Source organism: Equus przewalskii, chromosome 15 (assembly GCF_037783145.1).
Source record: "Equus przewalskii isolate Varuska chromosome 15, EquPr2, whole genome shotgun sequence".
Lineage (NCBI taxonomy): Eukaryota > Metazoa > Chordata > Mammalia > Perissodactyla > Equidae > Equus > Equus przewalskii.
The window spans coordinates 77,913,767-77,931,618 of NC_091845.1; the positions used below are offsets into that span (position 1 = coordinate 77,913,767).

At 37.6% G+C, this 17,852-nt stretch overlaps 1 protein-coding gene across 5 annotated transcripts in view; it reads right to left on the reverse strand.

The window, feature by feature from the left end:
* Positions 1 to 1,709: 1,709 nt before the first annotated feature.
* XRN1 (5'-3' exoribonuclease 1) overlaps positions 1,710 to 17,852 on the reverse strand; it is a 117,915-nt gene continuing 101,772 nt past the window's right edge. Inside the window, exons 35-42 of one of the 5 annotated variants that reach the window (XR_011527197.1) lie at positions 17,486 to 17,608; positions 16,634 to 16,787; positions 14,881 to 15,062; positions 13,007 to 13,120; positions 12,809 to 12,911; positions 7,493 to 7,531; positions 6,978 to 7,191; positions 1,710 to 6,499 (exon numbers count right to left, since the gene is read on the reverse strand). Coding sequence is in view for 2 of the 5 variants with exons in the window: in XM_008507778.2 (XP_008506000.1) it covers positions 6,197 to 6,499; positions 6,978 to 7,138; positions 7,493 to 7,531; positions 12,809 to 12,911; positions 13,007 to 13,120; positions 14,881 to 15,062; positions 16,634 to 16,787; positions 17,486 to 17,608 (1,179 nt within the window). In the remaining 3 variants the exon portion in view is untranslated. The remainder of the gene's footprint in view (positions 6,500 to 6,977; positions 7,192 to 7,492; positions 7,532 to 12,808; positions 12,912 to 13,006; positions 13,121 to 14,880; positions 15,063 to 16,633; positions 16,788 to 17,485; positions 17,609 to 17,852) is intronic. The other 4 variants (XM_008507778.2, XR_011527198.1, XM_008507789.2 and 1 more) reach the window with 4 other exon arrangements.

Genomic DNA, 17,852 nt, shown 5'->3' on the forward strand with positions numbered 1-17,852 from the left:
TGGTCTGTGCCTTGGGAGGCTGGTCTGCATGGACTCCATCAAAAGGCTCCCTTGCCCAAAGTTTACTCAGTTGGGTTTGGCCAACAGAAGGCACTGGCAGGATACTGGAGGGAGGAAAAAAGGAGGTCAAAGTATTTGTTCCCAAGCTCCCTCCCTAGTAGGTTGCCCTGGGTTAGCTGCTTTGTTCTACAAAGGGCCACAGCTCTTGTCAGGCAACGCTCTATGAAGTTCTCCATTATGCCGGTTGCAGGGCTTTACAATTGTATTGCTCACAGTCACAGGTCACGTGATTATTTACATCTCCGTGAATACATCACTGAAGTTTCGGGCACAAGGCTCAGTAATAACAGCAGTTACTACTTATGGGATATCCACTAGGTACCAATCACTTTATATAACACTCTCAATCTTCAAAACATTAATAATAATATAAAAATACTATTAACTCACTTCACAAATGAGGAAATTAGGACACAAAGAGGTTAACTAGCCCAAACATATGGTATGTAGATGAGCTGGAATTCAAAAGAGGTCTTCTAGGTTCCGAAACCAACGTTCTAACTTACTTTCTCTTTTTAAATTAATTTTTAATTATACAAGTAATACATGCTACATTTCCTACAAACTTTTAAATCATAACAGGTAAGAGTAAAATCGTTTTGACCATCTCCTAGAGATAAATGCTGTGAGCATATGGTGTGTATCCTTCCAGCCTTTTTTGATACTGCACACACTATCTGCACATACAAGTATTTAAACTTTTTGTTTTTATTTTATATAAATGGCGTCATGTTTTATGCATCATTCTGAAACTTGCCTTTTTCCCTCAACGAGTCGCTCTGAAACTTGGCACGCTCTGCCACTCCCCGCTGTTTCCCTCCCTAGGCCTATCTGCTTCTCTAAAGACCGAGCAGAACAAGACCGAGCGCTGAAGATCTTGGCTGATCTCCACTGACAGCACCAGACACCTTTAAGGGGATTTTTTTTCTTTTTTCCAACATTTCATTATGAAAACCTTCTAATAGATAACAAAGTTTAAAATATTATACAGTGAACACCCGTACACCCACCACCTACATTCCACCATTACCCTCTTACTATACGTGCTTCATTACCTATCCACCCATCTAGCCATCCACAGCAATTTTTTTTTTTTTTAAGATTTTATTTTTTTCCTTTTTCTCTCCCAAAGCCCCCTGGTACATAGTTGTATATTGTTCGTTGTGGGTCCTTCTAGTTGTGGGATGTGGGACACCGCCTCAGCGTGGTTTGATGAGCAGTGCCATGTCCGTGCCCAGGATTCGAATCAACGAAACACTGGGCCGCCTGCAGCTGAGCGCGCGAACTTAACCACTAGGCCACGGGGCCAGCCCCAACCACAGGGATTTTAATGTTCTTTATACATACATACATTAACATCACAAGGGGTGTTGTTTTATTTCTTTAGGAGATGAAATGAAGCTTAGACCTTACAGAACTTGCCAGTGCTAATGTGATGATGACTTGTTTACAATTCTAAGGAGTAGAGCTGGTTCCGAACAGCGGCCACGTGAGTCTACAATGCAGACTTTGCCCACCAATCATGCTGTCTCAGTTTGCTCCAAATGACACAGATTCTAAATGTTGATATAAAAGGGTATGGGGTTTAAGAGAATAGCGTAATGTTTCTACTTTGCTATTAACAGAAACACAAAAGAGCAAACAGCGTATGAAATCATTCTCAAGTGTTTAATTAAAATCCAGACAGCATTTAACATGCAGAAATGTTTAAATTCTTTCAGTGACTCTTAAATTTTAAAATCTTTTTGTACAACATTTTGAGGCTAACTTCATGCTAGAAATCTAAAAATGTACAACTTAACACAAAAATACATTCGGAGTCCATTCCAATCCAAGTTTAAAACACTTTAATTGCAGACAATGTGAAGATATTTAAAAAAGAAAAACTACAAAATGAGCACATAAAAGTCTTCCCTTTTAAATCTTTAATAAAATACTGCTCTGTATAAGATTTAATGAAAAATTCCAGTTATTTATAAAATCATTGTGATAAAAGAAATGAAGTGATATATACGTATGAATGGTACTTAATTATATTGTTTAAATGAATGAAATGAACACTGATGATACAGCACATTATTACTCATATCAAAACAGATGAGCACACTCAAAGAAGTAATTGGGTACAGGCAAAAGAAAATGTCAGAGACTTGAGGCAAAACAAAACAACCCCAAACAAACAAAAAAGCCCCTTAACTCTAAGGGAAAGAAAAGAATAAAATAACTTAGAGCAAACCGTGGACCAAATTCTCACTCCTCTTACTTCATGAGAAATGGCATGAGAATTTGGCTTTAAATTACTAAAACATCTAGAGAAACTTAATTATTTGGCCTCGATAATTTAATAGTACACCAATTGCTGAAATATCAATAGCAATGGGTGCACTGGTGAAAAAAAATAGTATTTACAGGTTTGACTATGTAAAACTTTTTGGAAACCAGAGTCTCCGTCACAAATTGCACTTAAGATGGCTGAATGCACTGACTGAGCAAGGCATCACTGTCGGTTCACTCACACACACACACACACAGACACACACACACAGCTATGGAGGGCTGCTATTCTGAACTCCTGAAACTGTTCTATACACGCGTTTTCTCTCTCTAAAGGAAGGATCAGCGATGTCTGGGCTGTTCCCTCAGTATGGCAGCAGCGACACTTCTGCCGCCTGTCGGCTCGGCCCTGCTGCTGTCTGTTTCAACACTGTCTCTAACTGCTCCCTGGCAGAAGATGGAGAGGTCTGACGGAAATATGAACTAGGTCAGTCTGAAAAATATCCATTTCTGGAATTGTAAGCTTTATCCTGTCAAGGAAAGAAACCTCCTGCAAAAAACACTGTTTCACTGACAAAGTCTACAAAATGTGCATATAAGGGAACTTCTGTGATTTATTTTTTTTAAAAGGTAGAGAATGTCTGTCACAATAACTTCTCTCCAATAAATTAATTCTCCTCTACAGTAAAAACACAATTTAAAAGCAAGATGGTACTAAAAAATATAGCAAGCTCAAAAAGCCGGGGAATTGTACACAGTTGCTTTAAAAAAGATGCTCTGAACAATGAGAAGAAGCATGTTAGAACTAACTTCAATGGAGATCTGGACAGTTCTATGAAAGGTAAAAATCAGATCACTATGAAAATGTATGACTTACTATGATTAAAACGTGAATGAACGTGAATGCAGCTCATTTATTTCCTTGAGCTGGGAAGATACAGTCTGCAAAAGCAGTGAGTTGGTACGTCTTAGTTAAGCGGTTTCCTTCTGCCAACCACCTCCCTCGTCCCCACCCCCTGCCCCAAAGCCAAGAATCTAGATTAGCTGGAAATATCAATCTAAAACCAAGGCAAATATCTGATCACAGAAAAGGAAATAAACAACGAAAACCTGCATCTAGAGTTCTCCATCCCTCCCACAAAGGGGGAAAAAAGAGCTGCTTATCTTTTTAGTTCTCAAAGAACTACTTAATCCTCAGAAAAGGAAGGAAAGTCTTAAGGTGAAACTAAGGTACACATAGAGGTGCAATTAATTTTTATTGAAACTGAGTCTCAGATGTTTAAGACTTTAGTCTACGTGATGTTTAAATCAATTAATACATTCTGTCAAATTATAAAACAGGTAATGATCGGGTAATGTAGGAAATCGTGAAAAGGAAGAATGAGACTGGAAGGATCAATCTGTAAAATTCACTTGAGATGCTCAAAAAAGAGAAAAAAATTATTGAACAAGGATATTTAGATTTCATTGCTGTAGTTATGTGGAAACATGAAGCAATGTGGGGAATCTGCTCTTCTGTGCTCTGTACAGCCCGCAGTTTTCAGAGCAAGTCCTCAGCAGATTCAACAGTTGAATGGGCCTGTTTCTAAACTCCGGGGCGGTCTGAGTCTGCCTCAGCCAAAAGGGGAAAACTGCAAGTTCCCTAAACTATCAGTGGATCCAGTCTCCTCAAGATTATCACGAGACAAAAACTGGAGGGAGGGCCCATCAGCTGTGGATCTTAGGCCTGCATTTGGAAAAAGTCTGCAAGGGGGAAAGAATACAGATAAATGCCCCATCACCATCTAGTCATTCTGGAGCTGTCTCCTATTTTAACCCTTCTTCAATTTTGATCTTTGGAATAATAGTTTAAAAGAAAGAGAAGAAGGAATGAAGAGAAAACACTTTTACTGCCTATCCACACACAACTGTCAGCTTGCTTTGCTCAAACACTGAGGAAATATCCTTATGGGCTCAGTGGCACTATGCTTACTGAAATTTTTCTTGGAGTATTCAGAAGATGGCGTGTGCTCCTTCCTCTGTGCTCTAAAAAGATGCCGGCTGTACCCTGTTCCTAGAGTGGTGACACAGGAGCGAGGCAATTCTTGAATGCTGGAGTTTGCACAGTTATATGCTGAGAGATATTACACATTTTGAAGTAGTAAGAGGTTAATGGAACATCACTGTCACAATTTAACTTTTTGGTATTGTATTCCCATAATAGATGTTTCCTTTAAAAACAAGTAGAGAGTTTGTGCGGAAATAAGGACAAACACTGAATTACTTGAGCCTCATTATCGAAGATCCCACTACAGATAAACATTCTCAACAAGCAAATGTTGGGAACCGATGAACACGTGAATCCAGGAAATCAACAGAAAATAAAATCACAGAAACTCACATGACTATAATAAATGACAGATAATGAACATTTATCTCATACTAAAGGCACTACTAATATACAAATACCCTCTTAACATTTAGAGAAACTCTGAAGTCAGCAGTTAGAGAAAGGAATCCACTTAGTTCAAAGCAGCATTTTAAAAAACAAACTACTCAAAGACTCATGGCAGAGTTTTCAATAAGCTAAATGAAACTGGACACAATGAGCAACTGCATATAAAGATTACGGTTTCTACTTTTAAAAAAGTATGATAAATTACTTCCTTAAAAATATAAGCATATCACAAAAACTAAAGGATAAATATATATATATAAAAACTCAGGCCCAGGTACCACTGAGAAATTTTCATAAATTCTAAAATAATTTCAACAGCCACAGCTTGAACAATACACACCCACATATAACATGCAAAGACAAAATGCCAGAGTCACCAGACAGTTCAGCATAAAGCTAAAAATATGGAAACAGAATGAGACAGGCATTTGTCATGTAAATAATGTACATCACAAACTGATTGTACCTGTATTAAACCACACCTTGGAATTTAAAAAAAATTTAGAATTTCATCCGTTCTAGGAAGCGCTACACATGGAGCAATAATGGAGCTCTCACATATTTAAGTAAGCAGGTAAAAAGCTATATAAAAGAATAATACAATTTATTTTAATTAACAACATGATTAATATTTTGAACTTTATTTCATTAGAAGATTAATTTGTAATCATTGTACCCTGTAGATTTTGAAAGAATTTTATTAGAAATTACTAATGCTGGTTCTCGAATAATCTAAAAAACTCTAATTACTTACTCAAATCTAGATTGCTATTTATAGTGGTAAGCAGTTAAATGAAATATCCTGCTCAGTATTCTAAAGTTGCTTTGGTACAAATTTAGGATAAAGCAGAACTGGCAGCACCACACCAATGTGATCACCCAGCAGGGCGCAAGGACCCTGGCAGACAATAAAACACAAGTTAACACACTCACACATAAAAGCCATTCTCCTGACAATTCTGTTCCATCATTAAAAAGAGAAATAAAATCCACTTTCAGTAAATTATACTTGAGGCCCAATTTTCATGCTCCATTTAATTATCCCTCAATGATAGTGTAAAAAATATTTATTAGTATTGCAATATGATGTCTAATTCATAGTTCAGGATGCTTCTAATGATGAGGCCACTGATTAGATTGGCACATTTTAGTCCACTGATATTATTTTGACACAAGGTTTAATTTAGTCTCTCTTTTTTTTTTACAGCTTTATTGAGGTATAATTGATGTAAAACAAACTGCACATACTGAAGATGCACAATTTGATATAAACAGCATGAAAAGTGCCTGACAAAAAATTAAAAATTTTCAATTGAAACATATTATTTTAAAACAGCACATTCTAATTTTTTGTGAGAGATAGATGTGGATTTATAAAAAGGTGTGTGGAAAAGAAAGAAATTAACTTAATTCCAAGTACCAAATTTATTCAGAAGGTTTAGAAACGCCAAAATTGACAGCCAATTTTCTTGATTTTCTTCTTGAAGAAGAGCTTGGTGTTGACTTATGGTGAGACACACTATGGCCCTGGGGGGCAGCTTCAACTTGAAAAGAAGGTGCGGGTTGAGTAATCTGAGAGGACTTTAAGGAAGCTGATGAACTCCCCTGCGGAATCACTTTGGTGACACTGGAAGAACCTGGTTGGCTAGTCTGAAGTGGGGTGGCTTGAGAACTCTGGGCCTCCTTATTCTCAAAGTTCTTTTTGTTTGCAATCCTTTTTTTAGTAACCTTTAAGGAATAAAAGCATCAATGTAGCAACAATGTAGGCAAAAAAAGCTAGCATCAGAAAATAGCACAAACCACGCTGTTCATGTTTGTCAACCACTGGTCACTTGTGACTTCCACTTATAATTTCCAAAATGGACTTCAGAAATTCAAGGAATTTAGTTATGAATAAAATATTTAAAAATTCTCCACAACTTAAATATAAAGAAAGTTTATATTCCTGATTTTAAATCACTTTGCGTTAGAAAAGGATATTATTACTCGCTGTGATAATTATTATTCATTAGAACACAAACTCAGACAGCAGGGATGAGGTCAGACTGGTCACTACTGGTTATAACCTATGCTCAGCACTCAGACCCAGTCTCAGGCTTCTAGCTGGCACTGAATAAGTAATTATTGAATAAACAAATTTTTATCAATAGTCTTTGAGCATTAAAAAAATCAATTCTCTTAAAATAATTCTCTTTCCACGTCTCACCTGTAGAGGGATGAACTGATTATGCGCACCACCTCGCATTCCCCCAGCCATGGGCACGGCCCCGGGGTACGAAGTGTGCTGGAAAGGCTTTCCAGGCGCTGGCACTGGCGGTCCCCACGGCATCGAGCCAAAGAGATGAGACGACGGAGGCATTATATTAGCTGTTAAAAATCATGGAAAATTCCTCTTTTAGTAAAATGGTGTCATCAAAGCCCTGAAATTGAAGACGACCTTCTGTTACCCTTTGTTCGCTTTGGCAAAGGGCAAACGCTTAACTTACAATTAATCTTGCTTACAGCATTCAACCTCAGGAGCCCCCCTTAGGACTGTGAACTAGCCACAGAAGCCAGCTTATCGTTATGCTGTCTGGCCTACAAAGGCCACTAGTTCCTTATGCTGATATGAGCTTTAGGAATTTTTAATACTGTTTAAAAAAATAATAAAAAGTCATGAAACTGTCCCTTGAGGGAGAAAAGCCAGGGCACAAAGAGAGAAATCTTAAGGATCTCACTCACCTGCCCCCAGTGCTAAGTTGCTTCCGTAGTGATCCCAGCCTACAAAAAAGTTCAAATATTGAAACCTCATCATTTTCATACGACATGTGGAATCTTTCTTTGCCCTATTCTAATATTTGTAATTCAAGGATTTTTTTAAAATTTAAATTTTGTTTCTTCTTAAAAGCTTGTTGAACTAGTGGTTCTCAAACCTGATTTGTGTGTCTGAATCACCTGGGGAGCTTGTGAAATACAGGGCCTGGGCAGGGCCATACCTAGTAGACCAGACTCAGAGACGCCCAGGAATCTGCAGTGTCAACAAGCTCTCCGGTGGTTCTTTTGCAGTCAGTACCAGAGCACCACTTGGAACTCTGCAATAAACAGTGACAATCGAGACACCAGTACATTGCCACTGAAGAAGACACGTACTGTGTTCAAACTTTCTTTTAAGAGAGATAAAAAGGCAGCCAGACCTGTAAGATGATATAGCTTAAATGAAATTAAGCCACTTAAGAAATTTTGGAATCAAGAAAGAAGAATCATAATATATTTTTGTGTTACGAATGACAGATGTACATCCCAGGATAAAGAAAACTTTTAATATGAAAAACACTAATAAGATTTAGAAAATTAGGTCTTGATACTACCTATAAGTAACTTTGGTGGCAGTCATAATGTTAACATCTATTTAAAAGATGCTATGCTAATCTTATGCATAGGTCAACTTCACAATTCCCCCAATAAATCACTGTTCTGAATACAAAATACGTTTTCCTCCATTGGGACTATTTCATACCATAAAATAGAAACCTACAAAATAACTTTAAAAATGTCAATCTGATGCTCAAATTTTTTTTCCTGATTAGCATTCCAATCTCTTGGCTTTTACTTATATCATACATTTTAATTAGAACATTGGAGAGCACCTACTATGAGACCAAAAGAATTCCAGTTAGAACCTTAAGATTCTTGGTAAGTCTGAATACACTAATAAACACGATACAATAACAAAGAGAAATACAATAATCAACATGAAAAAGGTAAAAATGTCAAGCTATAAAATATCGATAATAAATGGGGAAAACAATCATTCCTTTCATATATAATACATTCTTATAAGACAGATGTATTTATTTATTTTTGACAGATTCTTTTTTAGAGAAGCTTGTGGGTACACCTTTAGGTAACTACATACTAATTACTTAAAATTATTTTTTATATAGTTACTAGATTCATTTTTGAAAGTGAAGAATGGGTCAAATTACATTTTGCCATTTACAGTGAACTTACTACCTTAAGCTATATGAAAACATCAGATCCATTATGTCATAAAAATTTTATGACTAAAACATTGTTTATACAGGGAAAGGAATGTATAGCAGCACAGTAGCAAAAGCATGCGCTTTGGAATTAGATAGATTTGGGTTTGAATGCCAGTTCTGCAACTTAGTAAGTTACGACCTTAGACAAATTACAGTTTTTTAAAAAAATCAAAGTACTACATACACACTGTAATAAAAAAGGTTTTCAACATAATATAGCAGTCACCTGTTCCAACCCAGGTTTATCTGTTTTAGCTGTTTATTTCCACACTGTTCAACAATTTGCTTATACTACTGGTTAGTGATTTTTCAACTTTTGGTATTTTTAGATCTACTGACTTCCTATTAAGACACATCAAAATTCAGTTTTCATACTACCTCTCACTACTTGCCCTGTCCTCCTCATGTTAAGTATATCACAACATCTGTTTAAATATAGAAGCAGTGTTTATGGTACGTGACTGTGTAAATACAGTCACTGCAGAGCCAAGTAGGGTACTCTGTTTTTTTCTTGTAACACTTTTTTTTTTACTCTGTTAAAAATAATTATCCTTTAAAAGTAATTATCTTTTATTTTTATTTATTTATTTATTTATTTGAGGAAGATTAGCCCTGAGCTAACATCCGCTGCCAATCCTCCTCTTTTTCCTGAGGAAGACTGGCCCTGAGATAACATCCATGCCCATCTTCCTCTACTTTATACGTGGGACGCCTACCACAGCACGGCTTGCCAAGTGGTGCCATGTCCACACCTGGGATCCAAACCAGTGAATGAGCGCCGGGCCGCCGAGAAGCAGAACATGCGCACTTAACCGCTGCGCCACCAGGCCGGCCCCAGCAATTACCTTTTAAAAGCTCTCCAGTCTTCTAAGTACCTATCCTTTATGTTTTTCCGAATGTTGCCCATCTATCAGATAACTATCATACCTGCCAAGACTTCTCTCTGCTCTTCCAATTGGGACTAGTTACTTTCTAGACCTATGAGCAGCTGGCATTCTGGGAGTTCCATTCATCACTAGATGTCTTGAGATTTAATCTCATGATTTTCTTTCTTTCTTAACTACTGTTTTGTTTTGCTGGAGCATATAATCCAATAGCTTTTTAAGAAAGGGTGCATAAGAAGTAAGTTTGCATGTCTGAAAAAGTCTTTATTTTACTCTTATGCTAGATTCATAGTTTGGCTTTACAGAGAAATCTAAGATGAAATGAATTCTGTCTCAGGATTTTGAGGTGTTTAATGCTCAACTGCTTTCTAGCTTCTAGCCTCTGTTAAATAGTGCAATATCATTCTGATTCTTGATCTTTTACATGTATTTCCCCATCTCTCTGACCTCTTAGGACCATCTCTTTATCACTGGGATCCTGAATTTCAAGGCAATCTGTGTCTCTCTTCATTCACTGTACTAAGCACTTGCTGGCCCTTTCAGTTTAGAGATGTATGTCCTTCAGTCTGAAGAAACTTTACTTATTTCCTTGATACTTTCGTCCTTTCCATTATCTCTGGTCTCTATTTCTGGCACTCCAATTAGATAAGTGTTGATCTGTGCACTGTTCCTCTAAGCCTCCCTTCTTTCTTATTTTCCACCTTTTATCCTGTTCTTCTTCCTGAGATTTCCTTGGCTTTGCTAGGGTTTTATCTTCTGAATTTTAAAATTTAGACTCAACAATTTAATTCTTGTTCTCCAATTATCCTTTTTTTCATACATTCTTGTTCTTATTTTTTGGCTGCAATACTGTTTTATCTCACTAAGAATATTAACTATAGCTGTCTTTCAATTCCATACTTCCTATATTATCTCTATTTCCAGGTTACTTTCATTTCTCTTTGTTTTGGGCTCTTTTAATTTTAGCGATTTTCCTAAAATGCCCAGTGATCCCTCACAGTCTAGTATCTACTCAGATTAAAGAACAAGACAGTAACACTGTGATTTGAAGCAGTGTCTGTGTGGGGAGGGAGCAGGTCAGATGACTTGAGGGCTTCTCTCTAGGATGACTGGGTAGTGAGCCAGTCTTTTGAAATTCAGTGAATTTCTCAAAAGAACCCTCCTCCAACTTCCTACGTGGGCCATGGCTGGCTACAATCTAGGAACACGCTGGGGAAAAGGAACTTTACCTTCATTTCCGTTTTGAGCCTAGTATCTCATTCTCTCTTCTGTGCCTGGTGTCCCCATATCTAGGGAGCCCTCTGGAGAACAAACCTCCGGTCTTGGCCTGGATAGGCAACTGCTCAGCTGGGCAGAGAGGTCTTGGAGACGGCCTCCGTCACCCCACATTTAGACTTTGAACCAGTGCCCCTCTCTTCAGCCCATGCCTCCTCTGAAGCTTTGACAGCTTCTGAGACGTCCAAGTTCGGAATCTCCTGGGAATTGTGAGGGACAATCTACTCATCAGCTCATCTGTATCCTCTTCTACACTTTGCTCTGTAGCTCAACTCTGCTCTGTAAATCAGTCATGACTTCTCCAATTGCTTTTCTCATCAGAAACTCTTTTCAAATCTCTAATATGCTGATATTTCTTCTCTCGTCTCTTTGTGCCTGTAGGCCTACACTTTTAAAATCATTTATTAATTCAGTTTAAGGGAGTTTAGGCAAACTGAAGAGACAGCTTGTTTAATCAGAATTGCTAACCTTTCTAATGTTTATAGTGAGGATTAGATATGTAGAGCTCCTGGAAGAATACCTGGTATATAGCAGACTCAGAAAAGTAATTTTCTAAACTTGAAATAAATTATTGATTTTAAAATTATAATGATTAGGATATGAAGAAGCCAACTGCTATTAGGAAAAAGGAGTGATAAAAGAATTATTTAGAAAGATTTAGAATGATAAAATTATAAAACGTTAGTCTCAAAGAGATCCTGGACACAGTCTAGCATAAATAAGAAAATGGAGTCCCCAAAAGTTATGTGATTTTCTCAAAGTCAGCCAATAAAAGAGCCTGGACAAAAAGAGAGTCCTGATTCCACAGTGCCCTTTCCATTCCCCCAGCACGTTAGGAAATCACCAACCGGCTAAAGGAAGCAAGGAACTACATGCTTGATAACGCAGGTACTACATTTGAAGGAGGAAAACAATGAGAGAATATTAAGAAACATACAGTAAGCTTAAACCCCCCCACTCTTGATCTGTCTCATCAAGGGCAATTTCTTTCACATCTACAGCTTCAAAGCCTTACTTGCTTTCTTTTTTTTTTTAAAGATTTTTTTTTTTTCCTTTTTCTCCCCAAAGCCCCCTGGTACATAGTTGTATATTCTTCATTGTGGGTCCTTCTAGTTGTGCATGTGGGACGCTGCCTCAGCGTGGTTTGATGAGCAGTGCCATGTCCGCGCCCAGGATTCAAACCAACGAAACAGTGGGCCGCCTGCAGCAGAGCGTGCGAACTTAACCACTTGGCCACGGGGCCAGCCCCTTACTTGCTTTTTATTCCCTTCACCTCTGTCTTTTTTCCCCCATCTGTGTTTTTGATATCTAACTTAAACCCAAATTCATCTGTTTGTGCCTACTAGGGAAAAAGGGGCTGTCCAGAACAAAGAACTGTCCTACTTCAGCCACACCAGAGGCTGTAGGAGGGGAATGGTATTAAGGTGTTTCTTTCTTTTTTTTGGTGAGGAAGATTGGCCCTGAGCTAACATCCGTTGTTAATCTTCCTCTTTTGCTTGAGGAAGATTGTTGCTGAGCTAATATCTGTGCCAATCTTTCTCTATTTTGTATGTGGGATGTTGCCACAGCATGGCTTGATGAGTGGTGTGTAGGTCCGCACACGGTATCCGAACCTGTGAACACTGGGCTGCCAAAGCAGAGTGTGTGAACTTGACCACTACGCCACCAGGCCAGCCCCAGGAATGGTATTTCTAAATGAATCTGTAGGCTCTGGTTTCAGGCTTAACTTCTAACAATTCCTTCTTACATTCCCTAGACACTTAAATTTTTTGGTTTCCTCAAAATGATGCTTCTTAAAAGAACTTTCTAAAAATAATAACTCAATAACAAATATTTAGAAGAGCAAAATATCTTACCAGTTGGTTGGGGAAAAACTGGAGGAATGGTCCCAGGTGGTACGGCAGGAGGATAATTTGGAATTAGTGGTGGAGGCAAAGGGAAATTAACTCCTAAGGAACCCTATGGAAGTATTTAAAAGTTATAAGACAATGCAACAAAAAGCATCCATAAAGATTAATTACAAATTTAGTAGAGAGGTAATGGACAGTTCTCACCAATTGTTGTAAAGCAAAAAGTGCAGCTTTTTCCTTGGCCTCATTTTCAGAATGGCACTGTGGCCCATGTACCAATAAGCCATTGGATAGTTTTACCTGGCAAACTGTCATCGTCTAAAAAAGAGAATATGAATGTCTATGAAGTTATCTATCTAGGAAGTCGGCCTCCTCCCCCAAAGCTTAGTCTCAACAAGTAGAATGATTTCACCCGACATTCTGTAAAAAAGAATTCAAAAAAGGGCTATCAGTTTAAGTTTTGGGTTGCCATGCAAAAACTTGAGAATTGTTGCTTTATCTTTTAATGTTTACAAAATAAAATGCTCTCTAAGCTAGCTGAAGGGTCAAGCATCCTAAGGCAAAGGAAAGCCAGCAAAACTTTTTTCTTTAGCAAGGGTTGGGAACTAGGCCTTCCACTTATTTTTGTAAATAAGGTTTTACTGGAACACAGCCAAGTCCATTCTTTTCTGTATTGCCTATGGCTGTTTTCACACTATAACTGCAGAGTTGACTAGTTGTGACAGACACTATATGGCCCAAAAAGCCTAAAATATTTCTATCCGGCCTTTCACAGAAAAAGTTTGCTGACCTCTCCTTTATACCATCCTCTAAATAGCAATACTTTGCTAATATGAATTAATGGCCAAAATCTAAAACACTCAGAGGTTCTGACATATTCACATTTAAATTATAACTCTTTACATTCTATATTTTTTTTCTTTACATAAAAGATTAAAAAAATTCTACTTTTCAAAAGGTAGCCATTTTTATATATTATTAGTTTAATCCTACTTTCTGTTTAGGTGAGAATGTATCAAGAACTTAGAAGTGAAAAGGATAAAACTGTCTTTCTCGTAGCCAGTGGTTGTCAAGGCACTGTCTGGGCACCCAAAGGGGTCCCTGAGACTCTTTCTGGGGTCCTTGAGGTCAGAACTATCTTCATAATAATATAATGATGCTATTTACCCTTTTCACTCTCATTCTCTCACAAGTATATAGAGGACAAAAAGTTTATTCATATAGTTTCAGATTCTACGTTGCAAATAACTTTTAAGAAAATACTGCTACTTATATAGTATCAAAGAACATCCACAATTTTATGAAAAGCCTATTAAAATCTCTCCCCTTTTCTAACTATCTATCTGTGTGAGGCCAGATTTTTTTCATATATTTCAACCAAAACAACATATCATAAGAGATTGATGGTAAGAAGCAGATATGAGAATCTCGCTTCTTCTTTTAAGCTGGAGACGGGAAAGATTTGCAAAAATGTAGAGCAATACCACTCTTCTCATTAAATTTTTTTGAAGTTATTTTTAATAAACAATACTTCAAATTTTTCAGTTTTAATTTTTAATACAGTAAATATGGATATAACACAGTAAAGAAAAGTTCTTTGTGGGTCCTCAAAAAAATGTGGGGCTGGGGCTGGCCTGGTGGTACAGCAGTTAAGTTCACAAGTTCCACTTCGGCAGCCTGGGTTCACTGGTTTGGACCCCGGGTGCAGAGATGGCACCGCTCATCAAGCCATGCTGTGGCAGGCGTCCCACATATAAAAAAAAGTAGAGGAAGATGGGCACAGATGTTAGCTCAGGGCCAGTCTTCCTCAGCAAAAAGAGGAGGCTTGGTGGCAGATGTTAGCTCAGGGCTAATCTTCCTCAAGAAACAAAAAGTGTGGAGTTTCTGAGACCGAAAAGTTTGAAATGGCTCTGGTAACGCATAAATGGAACAACCAGAGTGAGAATTAGAAATCTATGGTGTTCATAAAGTAAAAAAAATCAGCCCCATTATATTATTTCTAGCCAAAGACTTTCAGTCAATTTATTTAGGCTCAGTGTTAAAGAACTCATGTAAATGGAACAATTAGTATACTATACCTGTGGTGTTCTAAGAAAGGAGAAATCTGGTTGTGGCATTCCAACAAGAGAACAAATTCGAGAAAGTTCAGTTACTGGTGTGGACACAGGAGGGATGTGGCTGGGAACAGGCCAACACACATTGTCCATAGACTGAGCACTATGGTACTCACTAGCACTGTGAGCCTTGTTCATACAAGATGCTACCAAAAAAGAGAAAAGCACACGTCTATATTAAAAAGTATCTCAAACTATGCAATTATCACAGGGTTTTAGAGAATACAAGCAGGAAACTGTTAAAAGGTGAAAAGAGGAATCTCCCAGGAAGTAAACACAAGAACTATTTAGTATTGTCTAAAATTACTAAGAATTCAATAAGGATTTTTTAGATGACTATAACTGATTAATGATACATGATTATGATAAAGACTTTAAAATATGATAAGTAGCTGACTGCCAAAAATTAACATCTTGAGAGATTAACGACTACATAGTTACGTTACAGGCAAAATTTGAACAAGCAAAGGCTTTCTCGAGCTGGTTTACAATTAACTCCTAAGTTTGGAGGGTTTGGATTCAAAATTTTATCGTACATTCTGAGACTCATGGATGCATGTTTTTGTTGCTCCAAAATGATGCTTCTTAAAAGTTTTTCTAAAATTAAGTCTAAGTACTTTTATATAGAAGATGATTAAAAATTTCTGAAAGTTCATATTCTTTATGATCAACAAACTCACTAAGAGGACAAGAACATACCCCAGTGACAAAAGGATCTGAACCTCTCACTATTAGAGAGTGAGAAAAAAGCTAAGCGGCTTGTCCAAAGTCAAAGGGCTCGTTAGTTCTGTAACATGGGCTGAATTCTGAGCTCTTCACTCTAAGCCGGATGATTTTTTTCATTACATTGAAATAAAGTAAAAGTTACTTTTTTTTTTTAGGATTTTTAATTTTTTCCTTTTTCTCCCCAAAGCTCCCCCCTGGTACATAGTTGTATATTCTTCGTTGTGGGTCCTTCTAGTTGTGGGATGTGGGATGCTGCCTCAGCGTGGTTTGATGAGCAGTGCCATGTCGGCGCCCAGGATTTGAACCAACGAAACACTGGACCGCCTGCAGCGAAGCGCGCGAACTTAACCACTCGGCCACGGGGCCAGCCCCAAAAGTTACTTTTTAAAAATTTTATTATTTATTTTATATTATCATTTTTATTTTATTTATTTATTTATTTTGAGGGAGATTAGCCCTGAGCTAACATCCGCTGCCAATCCTCCTCTTTTTGCTGAGGAAGACTGGCCCTGAGCTAACATCTGTGCCCATTTTCCTCTCCTTTCTATGTGGGACGCCTGCCACAGCACGGCTTGACAAGTGGTGCCATGTCTGTGCCCGGGATCCAAACCAGCGAACCCCGGGCCACCAAAGCAGAACGTGTGCACTTAACCACTGTGCCACCGGGCCGGCCCCAATAATCATTTTTAAATTACTGAGGAAAAAAACTAGAATGTGGAAATCTTTCCAGGCTAAGGATCTACACAATGAGTATCTGTAACAGATATTTAAGTAATCACAAGAAGACATTTAGGGACTATTGATCTATTAGTTACATTGTTATATTAATATATAATTGACATAAGCATAAAAGTTATACTCATTATTCTTAAGTATATTCTTTTAAAAATAAAAGTAGTTTTATCTTTAAAAAGCCCATGATAAAAAAACCCAAATGAACTGAATTTTTGAAATGATGTTGGTTATTAGTAATAGTACTTAGCTTACTTACTTAATTTCTTATTTTGTTTAGGCTGTGAGGCAGATCCATATTCATCTCTTCTATTAGAGGAAATTTCATTACCAAACTGTTTTATTTCGTTCTTATGGTCCACAGTGTCAAAGCCATCAATTTTTAGAATTTCTTTAAGCATCCGTGTTCCCTTCTGTTTTGAAAATGATTGGTATGGAGATGGTGGGGATAAGGGGAGAAAAGTTAACATCAGAGTTACAGAGCTTACTAATTCTTCTTTTAACAAGTTCCGTTGTTAAAAACTAAGATGATAACTGTATTCAGATAGAGAATATGGAAAATCAATAGCCTAGAGTTAAAAAAAAAATTACCCACATATCCTGGCATAGAAATAATACTTATCCTTCCACTTAATTTTTTTTTTTAAAGATTAAAAAAATTTTTCCTTTTTCTCCCCAAAGCTCCCCGGTACATAGTTGTGTATTTTTAGTTGTGGGTCCTTCTAGTTGTGGCATGTGGGACGCCGCCTCAGTGTGGCCTGATGAGCAGTGCCATGTCCACGCCCAGGATGTGAACTGGTGAAACCCCGGGCCGCCAAAGCAGAACGTGCGAACTAAACCACTCGGCCATGGGGCAGGCCCCTCTGCTTAGCTTTTGACCAAATCACCTAGAAGTAATGTCTGAAAAGCCAGGAGCTATGGTCTAAAGAGAAAAAAAGAAAAAGATGGTTAAACTGCCCAGGGCAACCTGGTTTTCCTCATAGGATGACAAGAATGATGCAATACACTAGTCTACATGAGAGAAAAGTGTTTTAACAGTTGTATAGGGTATGTACGAACAGCCAACAAGAGTGAAATTACTATAGCACAAAAGCTCCTACAGACTACGAACCATAGCAAATGACTGTGGTGACAAATGCTCTTCACTCGGAGGCTCTTCAAAATGCGATGACTGCACTCCACTTTCTTTGGAGATATTCAAAGATGCTAAAAACTTCTCAATTCCAGGGGTAGGCTAAAAGAATAAACATTTTATGCATGAAGGTAAAAGTACAAGGACACAGAAAAAGCTAGGAGTTTTATATACAAAAATAATATACTTAATTTTCACTCAATCATCTTCCCAGGTGTTAAAGTTTGGGAAGAGAAATTGAATAAATGGTCTTCTACCTTATCAATAGCATTTGTATAACCAGTCACAACCTTTTGGCTTTCTGAGACTTCTGCACTTTCATTTCTCTTCAATAGCTTAATATTAC